At 41.4% G+C, this 13723-nt stretch overlaps 1 protein-coding gene across 1 annotated transcript in view; it reads left to right on the top strand.

Annotated features, from left to right (window-relative positions):
* NF1 (neurofibromin 1) overlaps positions 1-13723 on the top strand; it is a 191913-nt gene that overhangs the window by 78169 nt on the left and 100021 nt on the right. Inside the window, exons 27-29 of the mRNA XM_075852828.1 lie at positions 1064-1225; positions 1735-1838; positions 3821-3956. Of these exons, the coding sequence (XP_075708943.1) occupies positions 1064-1225; positions 1735-1838; positions 3821-3956 (402 nt within the window). The remainder of the gene's footprint in view (positions 1-1063; positions 1226-1734; positions 1839-3820; positions 3957-13723) is intronic.

Genomic DNA, 13723 nt, shown 5'->3' with positions numbered 1-13723 from the left:
ACCAAATGTTTTGTAGCTTTTTTTTTATTTTTTTATATATAATATTATATATATATATATATGTATATATATATATATATATATGTGTGTGTGTGTGTGTGTATTAGATTTAGCTACGACTCCACTATAACTTAAAGAGGCTCTGTCACCAGATTTTGCAACCCCTATCTGCTATTGCAGCAGATAGGCGCTGCAATGTAGATTACAGTAACGTTTTTATTTTTAAAAAACGAGCATTTTTGGCCAAGTTATGACCATTTTTGTAGTTCTGCAAATGAGGCTTGCAAAAGTCCAAGTGGGCGTGTTTAACGTAAAAGTCCAAGTGGGCGTGTATTATGTGCGTACATCGGGGCGTTTTTAATACTTTTACTAGCTGGGCGTTCTGAAGAGAAGTAACATCCACTTCTCTTCAGAACGCCCAGCTTCTGCCAGATCACGCTGTGACGTCACTCACAGGTCCTGCATCGTGTCAGACGAGCGAGGACACATCGGCACCAGAGGCTACAGTTGATTCTGCAGCAGCATCGGCGTTAGCAGGTAAGTCGATGTAGCTACTTACCTGCAAACGCTGATGCTGCTGCAGAATCAACTGTAGCCTCTGGTGCCGATGTGTCCTCGCTCGTCTGACACGATGCAGGACCTGTGAGTGACGTCACAGCGTGATCTGGCAGAAGCTGGGCGTTCTGAAGAGAAGTGGATGATACTTCTCATCAGAACGCCCAGCTAGTAAAAGTAGTAAACACGCCCCGATGTACGCACATAATACACGCCCAGTTGTACTTTTACTTTTCAACACGCCCAGTTGTACTTTTGCAAGCCTCATTTGCAGAACTACAAAAATGGTCATAACTTGGCCAAAAATGCTTGTTTTTTAAAAATAAAAACGTTACTGTAATCTACATTGCAGCGCCTATCTGCTGCAATAGCAGATAGGGGTTGCAAAATCTCGTGACAGAGCCTCTTTAAGTATAAATAAAGATATCCAATTTCACAAGCTACTCTTTTTGGGTTTTTGTAAGCCTTGAATTTAAAAAAAAGTGTTTTTTTTCTTTACCTTACACAGGATGAGCTTGCGCGTGTCCTTGTGACGCTCTTTGATTCCAGACATCTCCTATATCAGCTTCTGTGGAACATGTTTTCTAAGGAAGTCGAGCTAGCAGACTCCATGCAGACACTTTTCAGAGGAAACAGCTTGGCTAGTAAAATTATGACCTTTTGTTTTAAGGTGTGTACCTTACCTTTTAAAAATGTATCCATCTCGATATTTATATAAAATATGTGCATCTTTAAGATATTGGCAAGTTAAACTAATGGCATAGCAGGGACGCATCACATATGGTTTGAGCAGAGTACCATCAGTAAAAATAGCCAATGATCCTGTGCTTATTGTTATGATGGGTTCTTTTTATGATCACTTCAGTGTGCTAACATGGAAGGTTTGCCACTTGCGTTCATAGCGGAAGCCTGAATTTATTCAATTGTTTTAGATTGTTTACACCACAGGATTCGGGCTTTACTCTTGTGTTATTACTTACAAATTATTATGCGATATTATAAAGCAACACACTGAATAGAAAAGCCTTACATTCATGGACCTGCCGGGTGTTTTTTTGTTATTTTAGATATGGCAGTCTGCTGTTACTTCGTCCTCACTTTTTTACATTGATGTTTGTAGAACTTTATTGTATAAACTTTTTGTCGTTTTTTTGATGCAACTCCATGATCTGATTTTAGGTGTATGGGGCCACCTACCTTCAAAAGCTTTTGGAACCGCTGTTGAGAGTAACCATTACATCTCCAGAGTGGCAGCATGTCAGCTTTGAGGTCGACTCTACAAGGTTTGAGCTTCTTTTTCAGGAATACAATAAAAGGTGGTGGGAATCCTTTTACAAGTGATTTAGCATATGTCCATTTCATTTATTTTGTTTTGAAAATAATTTTATTAGAGGGAAACGTGACAACTTGAATTTGACAAGTATTCATTTACATTATTTTATATTGCTGAAGTAAGGCGTTTATCTGCTTTTAGTATTGCTTGATGTTTCACAAAAACTTGCCCTGTTTAGATTTAAAGAGTTTTTCTGAGCTTCTAAAATAATTACCTATATGTGTCTGAATGCTCGCTAGGTGATGCCACCATACTTCATTTTCGTTATCTTACAGCTCTGTACAACATCATGTATATCTGATGCTCCCTTGGCTTTCTGTGGGCGGGATAGCCATGCAAAGGACTACAGTTCCCATGATTCCTCTCCCCTTACAGACATTGCCTATATTTACAGATGTCTGCATGCCACACACTATGTACTATCCAGCATGTGAAACATGATTCCTCAGAGACCAGAAGGGAGATCAGGGAAAATAAGGCATATATGATATGTAACCTCTCATACTTCGGGAAGGTGGGAAAACAGAGCAGTGGAGATAAGAAGCATGTGTTGTGTGAGGTCCTGTAGTACAGGGAGGGGGGGAGGAGATGGAACATAACTGTGTGTTCCGTGTATGGAACGTCACGGAAGCCGGAGATAAACACCAGGACGTGGTCATGTGACTGCAAGCGAGACTGCCTTGCAGAGGCATTTCAGCTACAACCAGTATATTAGTAAGTGATCAATCTTGCTGCAGTTAAACCATTTGCTCACAAATTTTAAAGTCCTGAAAAGCCCTTTTAAGTTGCTGTGGCGGTAATCTGATTGCTGCGGGTCCGGCTTCTCACACTGCGGGTCCGGCTTCTCACACTGCGGGTCCGGCTTCTCACACTGCGGGGTCCGGCTTCTCACACTGCGGGGTCCGGCTTCTCACACTGCGGGGTCCGGCTTCTCACACTGCGGGGTCCGGCTTCTCACACTGCGGGGTCCGGCTTCTCACACTGCGGGGTCCGGCTTCTCACACTGCGGGGTCCGGCTTCTCACACTGCGGGGTCCGGCTTCTCACACTGCGGGGTCCGGCTTCTCACACTGCGGGGTCCGGCTTCTCACACTGCGGGTCCTCTGCTCATAGAGGGGTCCCCAAATAGGGCATATGGACAGTGGTTGTCTGTGATACAAAACAACGGCAATGTAAATCTTAAAGTATTGGATTCAAAGTGTAATTCCAGCTTCCAGTTTTCGTCTTTGTGGGGTCCGTGTGCTGAGCAAAGATGTCTCTGCCCCCTTCAGTTCCCGTCTTTATGCTTCACTTGAGAGAGATGAAAATGGGCATATTATCATTTCCTGCCTTTGTTGTGAGCCAGAATGGCACAGCGCTTTAAATAATCGGTGGGGGGGGGGGTCACTGCATACAGGTCTTTACTGATGAGAACTTCTGACGCGTCTCCATGACATATCAGAAGTCTTTTCAAACTGGAGTTACACTAAATAAGCAGCTTAAATCCTTCAAAATATTGTATACAATTATTTCTTGTCAATAATTCCAATTAAACACGACCGTCTTCCTCCCTCTAGATTTACCTGGCGACATGAAATATCCCTAACGTTTAGTGTCCCAGTTTCTCTCTATTTTCCATGCACTGGGTAAACCATCTAGCAAATAATATACATAGATCTTTTTATATACTGATGCAGTGTCTGATGCATAAAGCATCACAAAGGCGGCATACATTTTATTTTCCCTCATTTAGTTCCGTAAATATGTACAGGAGGGGTTTAAAGTAGGATATGGTCTTTATTTAACCAAATAAATAAGGAAACCGGCGTAAATATTGCACATTTTACCCCATAAACCAGCTTGTGTTAATTTAATCTGCCTTATATATACCCTTCTTAAAACCTTCAATTGAATGTCTTTTTCCTCTATATTGTCATTTTCTTTGACTGTGAAGGTTGGATGGAGTAGAAGTCCTTGAAGAAAATCAGCGTTGGCTTCTACAAATGACTGAGAAGTTCTTTCATGCCATTATAAACTCTACTCATGAATTCCCTACTCAGTTGCGGAGTGTGTGCCATTGTTTATACCAGGTATGCAAAAGAATATGTACACCGTTCTAGAGGATAGGGGCTTTTTAGTTTGTCCTAAAATTAGCAACGGAGTTTGCGTCCATTTATTTGCTTTGCTTTCCAATATTAAGCTTGTTTCCACTTGTGTATTGTAACTAGAGTTTTGTTTATAAGCTATGACCAATGTTCATCATCCTCCTCATCCAAGAATCTTAGCTTTGTTAGGATATGTTCACACAGAGTTTTTTGCAGGCAGATTCTGGAATTTTGAGGCAGATTTTGACTTGCCTGCACTTTCTGTGCTCCATTTTTATTTATTTTTTGCAGCGTTTTTCAGCCGCCTCCCATTGAAATCAATGGGTGGCGATTTCGGACGAGTTTCCGATGCAGTTTCTTCGTCAAAAACAGCGCAGAAAAAACTGTGTGAACTAGCCCTTAAAGTTACAGGTTGATAGTTTATCAGTTGTATGGATTTTCCTTTTGAGAAAACTACTATTAGAGTAAAGACTAAACCACTTATTGCTATGTTGTCTAACAAATGCTTTCTTCCTTTCCTTTGTACACATACTTGGATGTCCTGGACCTTCCACCTAACTGCCTACCTATTTGCCAGTGTATTTAATTACATGATGAAAGCTATATTTTCTAATATGGTTGTGTGAAGCATGGTATTCCAAGGTGCTGAGACCCTGTTGCGATTGCAACGTCTGCCATCCCTATAGCTACATCATTGTATGAGCATGCTGACATTCAATCACCAATGTTTTACGCTTATTTTATGCCACACAACGATCTCAAAGACTAAACTCTTTATTTGCTTCCATTAATCAATACTACAAGCGAATATAAGTACCTTTGTATATATTTATTACGGAAAAATGCCTCTTTTACCCCTTATCATAGTCCTCTCCTCCTTCCACCCCCTCGCTCCTAACTGTTCACTCACTGAGTTTACTGATAAAAGGTGTACACAGATCAGGTTAAAGCTGCTGTCCATAGAAGTCTATGGGGAGGGGGGAGGAGGGAGCTGCTGGAGAGGGACAGAGGAAAGAGACACATACAGACCCGATGCAGCTTCTGGTAAGGGTTTTATCTCACCCCTGTGCTGGATTAACAGCTACACTACTCATTACTGCTGTCTGATGTCCTCCATGGTGCTAATGCTGCTTCTATATATGTATGCGTGCTAGATAGAGATAGGTGAGCATGATCTCATGGCAGACACAATACCAGCTAGTCTCCACTTCCCCTCTCCGAAATAGAGCCTAAAGAGGGGAAAAACTGCTAAGTGGCGTATACATGTAATTTAATGGGCAAATATAGTATTATTCCTCATGTGTACACACACACACACACACACACACACACACACACACACACACACACACACACACACACACACACACACACAAAAGTGCATTTGACATCAAAGCATCGCATCTACCGCCCATAAAATCAGCTCACTCTTGCTGTGATTATTAGTTTTGTATTTCAGTCATTTGACATGTTACATTAAAAAAAACTACTGTTCATGAACACTGTATACAGAGCGTCCATTTTACAACCAAAATATCTGTAAACAGTGGAAGGAATATTATAAAGAGACTGATAAAGCCCCTTTTGTATCCAATCTTGTTAGGCATCAAAATCTGCCATAAAAATGTGTGCCCTTTGTTAGACTTCAATAGAAGCAACATAAAGAACTAGGAACAAGTTGTCATTTTCTAGACCTAGTGGCCACCTAGTTCTTGCTATTTGTTCAGGCTTTATGTAATAAATCTAGAAATCCTGGAAGTATGCATATTATTAATATATTGCCTTAGTCTCTGTTCACATGTGTGGGTTCTGTTCATAATGGAAGCCACGACGCTGTGACGAATCTGTCGCACAACAGACACCAGCGGTGCCCTATGGACCCCATTGACCTAGAATGCGGTTCATCGGGTTCGGTTGAGGTGTTCGTCGTTTTGACGAGAAAAATGTCACCCCAAAATAGCTTTAAAGGGATGTTTTGGGAATTCTGATATACAAATAAATACCTCTGTACTTTTATTCCCCTGAGTGAATTTCATGTCTGCTTAGTACACTCTTCCGATTTTCCTTTTTAAATTTCAATATGAAACTACAATAATAAGCAGCTGTTATGAAAAGTCATTGTAAAATCATGAAAGAACTTTGTATGTATATTTCTTTATCCCAGCACAATAAGCCTGTTCAACAAAACATGTTTATTCTTGACTATTTTCGCAAACCATTCCAGACTTGGAAGATCTGAATTTTCCAGCAATGGTCAGATCTAAAGAAGCATATGGAAGAACATGTAAATCATTTGGTTGTGAACCTTGTTTTGAGTCAGTCTGCAAGGCCAAGGGTGTAAACTACCTGATCTTCCTAGGATATGTTCTAAACGGCATAGGGTAATATTGGCCAATAGAAGTAAAATGCTTTCACATGGCTCTATTGTACTATAAATGTATGGGTGCATCCCAGGACAACCAGGTAGTTTACATGTGACCCTGTGACTGAAAGAGGGTACAGATGAACCCTTAAACCACTCTGTCGAGCAGGGAGCTTCTATTTTCTTTCCTGCATTCTGCCTTCTAGTCCTTGGAATAATGTGTTCTATCGATGTCCTCATTCTTATAAATGGAAACTTCATGGGTATGATTTGTCTTCAGAGCCTCTTTAACTTCCAAGTTACCTCTAGTTAAAATTGCAATATTAGGAAAATGGGGGGGGGGGGGGTTGGGGAGTCCTTAATGTATTTACGTATATATAAAATATATAGATGGCTTAATATTTTGTTATTTTAAATATCCATGATCGCCAGGAGATAGGGTTAAAACGACTTGTTTGTCGAGCTGGAGAGTAGATTACAATATGGACAATGGCAAAAAGAATCGTGTATACATATTTTTTACACCGACAAAACATGTAGGTATGCTTTTTATGTGGGAGTCCTCAGATTCATTTCTTAAGAATAAAAATGAAATGTCTGGGCTTTAATAGCTATTGAAATACTGTGAATCATGGAAATGGCTGCACGAAACAGAATTCTTCTGGGTTACTATGGCCGTACAGACAAACAATGGTTGCATTGAGTTAACAGAAACTGTGTCGTTTTGCTGACCGCTCAAAAATAGCAGACTTCTATAGAGTCGGCATGGGAATTTAAACAAGTCCTTCTGTGATGAATATTACATGAATACTATGTCCTTAAATATCATCCTTTCCTGTAATACAATCTCTGTTGATTTGGACTAGTATTGTGCAGCAAAAAGCAAAATATCTGTTACGATAATTAGCAAAATAATTTATTTAGTAGTCTAGTCTTTAATATATGTATGGTAATTCAATAGACCGCTACAATCTAGACTACAGACAACTCTTTGCAGTTTGGTTATAGTTTTAATTGCTACAAGTAGTAGCTTATAGTCACCAATTACTCTACCACGAATATATCCAGTGACGGGCAGTGAATGAATCCGCTGGGAGGGGGCAGCAAACATCTGGGCATATGAAAACAAACATTTATGCGCTTAAATTATCCAACATTGGTGTTAATGTGTAAAATAGCGTGCCTGAAATAAGTAGAGGGCGGAACTCCCAAATTAAAAATAAATTCAGCCAAAGCATAAGTAGTAGAACTAAAAATAGTGAATGTGTTTCACCAACGTATTGTTTTAAGATGCCTATAAAGTGTTAAAACAGCAGACGCTGCAACTGAACACTATTTTTAAGGTGCAGTTTATCCTGGGTCTTGCAGTGACACGAAAAAGAAATCCTTTTCGTAATAGTTTTTTTTTTATCGTGCAAAAGTAATAAAACATATCATCATAACCGTAGAATAAAGTTAACATTTTATTTACATCAAGCTGTAAACGCCATAAAAGTAGGAAAAATACAATAAAAGAATTGCTGTTTTTTTTCTTCCACACCCCCCTAAAAAAATTATTTGTCAAAACATTATATTTACCCTAAAACAGTTCCTATAAAAAACATGAACTTGTCTCATGCAAAATACAATGTTTCCTACAGCTACATTGAGGAGGAAAAAAGAATTTGTGACCACTGTAACATATAAAGGGGAGGGGGGGGGGGGTTATTTTTAAAATTCGTTCTGTCACCAAGGGGTTAAAATGGGCCTAAGAACCTGACTTGCTATATTTACTTGAGACTTAAATCGAAATGTAAATATAAATAAATGCATTTTCGCGTTTTTCCGTGGGCACTATTGCCTTACAGCACTGGGGTCCTTGACAACATCTGCATGAAGTTTGTATGTTCTCCCCGTGTTTGCATAAGTTTCTTCCGGGTATGCCAGTTTCCTCCCACACTCCAAAAAACATAAAGATAGGTAATTTTAGATTTTGAGCCCCAACTGTGAACAGTGAGTGAGGACAACTTCCACGCAGCGCTGCGGAGTATGTGGGCGCTTTAGAAGTAACATAAATAAATAGAGACATTTTGATGTTACTGTTAGGGGGTTCTACAGTCCTGTGACCACTACAGGGCAAATGTAATATTACATGCCGGAAATTTAAACTGATGGGCCAGGTCCGCCAGATTGGAAGCCGCTGATACTTAGCCGCTCTCTGCTCTGGATCAGGAGCTTCCCTCTATAGTGTTATATGTCCTTATAGGGCAAATGAAAATGGGTTTTCTTGTTAATCATTGGGGGACACCGCACCATGGTAGGAAATAATCTTGACTCCGCCCAGGCAGGCCATACCCTAACCACTGACAATGGCTAATTCAGTATTTAGCCTAGTGTCGTGGAAGGCAGACACGTGACCTGATACTTAGTTCTGCTACTATTTTTTTATTTATTTTTTATTTATTTTTTTAGCTACAGGTGCGTTTTCAGCCAGTTTACAGTTTGTCAACTGGGTGTCCGGAAACCAAGGAGTGCTCGTCTCTGTTTCACCTAACTGTACATATAATACCCCACTATATATGCGAGGTTGCTGCGGAAGGGACCCTGCGTGCACCCGAAGAAGTCCTGAGGGCAAATTTGTTCTAGCCCCCCACTGTTTCTTCTGTCTGGGGAAGTGCTGGGAGTCCCTTCTCTAAGGCCGTCGCTGCGGCCTGGCTTTCTAATCTAATCCCTCCTTGTGTCTGCTTTGGGGGAAGACCTTTTCATGAGATGGGGTTTGGGGGCATGTCTACAATTTTTTTTACCTCATTCGCTATTTTGAAAGTCTTGAGGATTTCATCCATGCTGCAACTCATTTTCTGGTGCCATCCCTCTCCTGTCTTTATAGGGGTACACCGCTCCAAGATTCTGGTAGGCCAGCCTTTTGGCTGTATTGCTTGTTTATTGTATTTACCCAGAGGTTTATTTTCTTTAGATGTTTCTGCTCGTTTGTTTTCTTTTCCCTTGATTTTTTTTCTCCACAGGAGGATGTTACCAAGCAGCCTATACAGTTGGGCAAGGCTGCTTTTTATGCCTGTGGCGGTTGTGATAAAGTTTGCTTGCAGCCAGCCTACTCCATTCTGCCAGCAGTACTGGCTATCCCTGGCTTCCCAGATGGTTCCCCCTCCTGGGGATGTGGCACCCACTAAATGGGCGATGTCTTTTGTTTAGGCCCTAGGGTGGATATTTCCAGACTATCCCAATCCATGGTTCAGTCTTTGGAGTGTTTGCCTACCCAGATTGCGCGCTGAGCTCAGAGGCTCTCCTTCCTTTCTGTTGGATAATACTTCGTCTACTTTTTGCAGTAGATCCCATAAGAGGAGTAGGGGTGCCTTGACCAGGTCTTGTTCCTCGTCAAGCTCTTTCCAGGGGTATCCTATTGCAGTATTCAATGATCATGTTGCCTCCAATGTGGATCAGTCTCTTTCCTCACATGTCTGCTGACTCCGATTCAGAACAAGAATCGCAGTTATCAGCTGCTAGTCAGGCATTAATGCTTCCTTCAAGAGACAATTTGCGTGCAAGGGATGATCCCATTTTCCCTTTGCAGGAGGAATCACTCTTACAGCAGCGCTACAAGCTATGCTTTCCACATCATAGCGAATTTGAGAAGTTAATAACCAGGGAGAGGAGACATCTGGACAGGCATCTTGTTTCTAAATGTGCAGATAGTTTTACTTTTCATAAGGATTTGGTCTCATTGTGGCCTTTATCCTCTTCTGTTCATTAGCTTATTTTTAAAGTATCAAGGACCGCTACTATTCCTCTGGCTGAGGCAGCTTCTCTCAGCGACCCTCCGGACAAGCGGTTGGGTTTTCAAGCTAAATATGTTTTTGTGGTTTCAGGTTCTGCTTTTTGTCTGGCTCTAACATCCGCCTGGGTAAGCAAGGCTTTCTCAGTGTGGGGGAAGCAACTGCATTGTGGCATGCTACCGAAAGCAACTGCATTGTGGCATACTACCGGAAGCAACTGCATCGTGGCATGCTACCGGAACCACTGCAGCAGAAGTTAATTGAACTCGCTTCTCAGGTTATTCATTCTTCAAAGTTTCCTTTTGAGGCATCCCTAGAAGCAGTCCGTTTCAATGCCCATGCTTCTGTTACTTTTATTGCCATCTGGTGTTCAGTTTGGCTGAGATCTTGGACAGCAGATCAAGTGTCCAAGAAGGCCCTGATTGGCCTTCCCTTCGAGGGTGGCAGACTTTTTAGTAAACGCCTGAATAAGATTATTTCTGAGGCTAGAGCGATAAGAGCCCTCTTGTAGCTCCGAACCGAAATCCACGTACACGGCCTTCACTCTAGTCACACTGTTTTTTGCTCCTTTCCCAATGTCTGCTAGCGGAAATCATTTTCTGACTAGACAGGAGAACAAACCAGACTCCTCTTTCAAACCTTTCTGAATTTGCAGCCAGAGCCTAGGCCTCAGAAGCTCCCCTTTGACAAGACACCTTCAGCATGTAGGTTTCTACCCGCTAACGGCATTGGTCAGGGGGTGATGACTTCTTTCATTTTAGGAGACCTGAACCACTCAGGTGGAGGACGCCTGGGTTCGATAGGTGGTGTCTACGGGATACAAGATGGTAGTTAAGGTTTCCCCCTAGAAGATTCTTTCTCTCTGTTTTCCCAGACTGTTACATAGATAGTACGGTTGAAAAAAGACTTATGTCCATCAAGTTCAACCAAGGGATGGGAAAAGGAAAGGTAAAAATTTCTACACATAGGAGCTAATATTTTTTTGTTCCAGGAAATTATCTAAGCCTTTTTTAAAGCAATCTACTGTCCCTGCTTTGACCAGCTCCTGCGGTGACTATTCCATAGATTCACAGTTCTCACAGTAAAGAAGGCTTGTCGCCTCTGCAGGTTGTACCTTTTTTTTTCTCCAGACGGAGGGAGTTCCCCCTTGTTTTTTGAGGGGGTTTTACATAGAACAGGATTTCACCATATTTTTTGTATGTGCCATTAATATATTTGTAGAAGTTAATCATGTCACCCCTTAGTCGTCTTTTTTTCAAGGCTAAATAGGTTTAATTCTTTTAATCTTTCCTCATAACTGAGATTCTCCATGCCCCTTATTAGCTTTGTTGCTCTTCTTTGTATTTTTTCCAAGATGAGGCCTTACTAATGCTGTGTAAAGTGGTAATATTACATCCCTGTCCCGCGAGTCCATGCCTCTTTTTTTTTTTTTTAAAACATATTTTTATTGATTTTCTGAAAATTTTTCACATAACATAATATGCAATAAACTGTTACAGGAATATAGTCACCTATTGCTGATGGTATGAAAATCACATTCCTACAATGACACTAAGCTCATAGTTGTTTACATCATTATGTGACAGTTATTGAAGGTCATTACAGAAATTTCCATAACATTTGGTGAACAGCGTTAACAATGAATATCCCTGAGAAACAATGCATACAAAACTTATTTAATATAAGTATAAACATGAATAACCTAAACTGGAGCCACATGAAGCTACATTCCTAACCGAGTTGGCCTAGATATCATTTCAAAGTTATAGATATTATGTTCTACGTGTTCTCAACACTCCTAAGGTGCCCTTGAGATCCTCTATCAGGTACCAAGGTGATCCCGTGAATGGATCGATCATTTTGCTTATCTCCTCCCCCGAGAAATGCTCTGTTATGAATAATTTCCATTTCCCAAAAAATTTCCCCCCTTGTGCATCTTTGTGTTTTAGAACATCCATTCTATCTAGATAGAATAGGTTTTTCATCCCCTGTACAACCTCACTTGATTGCGGGATATCCGGTACCAACCATTTCTGGAGTATGCATCGTTTTGCCACCATCAATGCCGCATGTGTAATGGGGGGCAAGTGGGTTACTTCTGTGTCATCTGACCCTCCATCATGCTGGACATGTAAAAGAACTTCCATTGGCCCCAGGAGCCCCTTAAATCTGCTTATTTGTTGCACTAAAGATGTCATTTCTTTCCAAAATGGCTGTATTTTGGTGCATGCCCAAAACCCATGGTACATGTCTGTGCGAGGTGATCCACACCTCGGGCATGAAGTCTTTCTATCTGGTTTAGTTATGGAAGGGGGCAAGGTGAACGCATATATGGCATGATGGAGGATTTTTAAGTGGGTTTCTCTCCATTTCTCGTTTGTTATATGTTTTCTGAGATCCACCAACCCCATTTCCACATGTTTGGCAATATTAGGCAAGCCAAATAGCTTTTCCCATTTCATAAATGCCTGAGCTGGTGTCACCTTTAATAGCACTGGCTTTAGGGTGTTATACAGTTGCGATATGGACCTGTGGTGTGTGCTTAGGAACCATGAGTCAAACAGGTTGGGGTGGGTCTCGTCGGATATGTCCGCCAGTTTCGCTTTGCATGAAGATAATATTTGATAATATTGTAGATGTTGGGGATGGTCAAAATTGTACTTTGTCTGTATTTCCTGCAGGGTCAGCCATCTCCCTTCCTGTTCCTGGAACATGTCACCCAGAGTCGCTATCCCTCTCTCTCTCCATCTCTGGAGTAGCTGACTATGCCTTCCCGCCCACAAATCTGGATGTCTCCATATAGGCATGTGTTTTGAAATGCGATATGGAAGACCATAATGCTTACGCAATACTTTCCATGTAATAATGGTATCCCGCAGTAGGGCCGATCTCTTAATGTTAGTGGGCAGGGACGCAAAGGCTGTATGCACTAAAGCCATAAGATCCCATGGTTTTGCTAGCTGCCTTTCTAGGTTAATGTTGGAGTGGCATCCGGTACCTTGTTGCCAATCCAGCAAGTGTCTGCTCAAGCATGCCAGGTTGTATCCCCGTATGTTAGGGAAGTTAATGCCCCCCTCTTCTTTTCTTAACATAAGTTTTGCCAGTGCTATTCTCGGTTTTCTTCCCCCCCATATGAATTTAGTGAAGGACGAATTTAGTGTATTGATATCCCCGTGTTTGATTAGTAATGGAATGGTTTGTAGAGGGTATAGTAGTTTTGCAAATCCCGACATTTTGACCAAGGCACATCTTCCCAGGAGTGAAAGGGGCAGTCCGTGCCACCTCAGAAGATCCGCCTGTATGTCCCGTATCAAAGGGGGATAATTTAGATCATATAGGGAGCTAGGTGCTCGCCCCACCTTGATGCCCAAATACGTGATCTGTGACCGCACTATCTCCACATCTAGAGCATCCAATAGTCGACCATGACTACCCTCCTTCGGTCCCAAATCTAGCAGTTGGCACTTTGAATAATTAATTTTATATCCTGAATATTCCCCAAAGTCACGTAGCGTCTGAAATACCCGTGGAACGTCCCGTGAGGGGTTTGCTAGGAATAAAAGTATGTCATCTGCGAACAGTGTTTCCTTAACCTCCATTTCCCCCACCGAGATGCCTCT

This window comes from Rhinoderma darwinii, chromosome 2, assembly GCF_050947455.1.
Source record: "Rhinoderma darwinii isolate aRhiDar2 chromosome 2, aRhiDar2.hap1, whole genome shotgun sequence".
NCBI lineage: Eukaryota > Metazoa > Chordata > Amphibia > Anura > Rhinodermatidae > Rhinoderma > Rhinoderma darwinii.
Note: the sequence above shows the minus strand (reverse complement) of the source record. Positions and strands in the feature narration are given on the sequence as shown.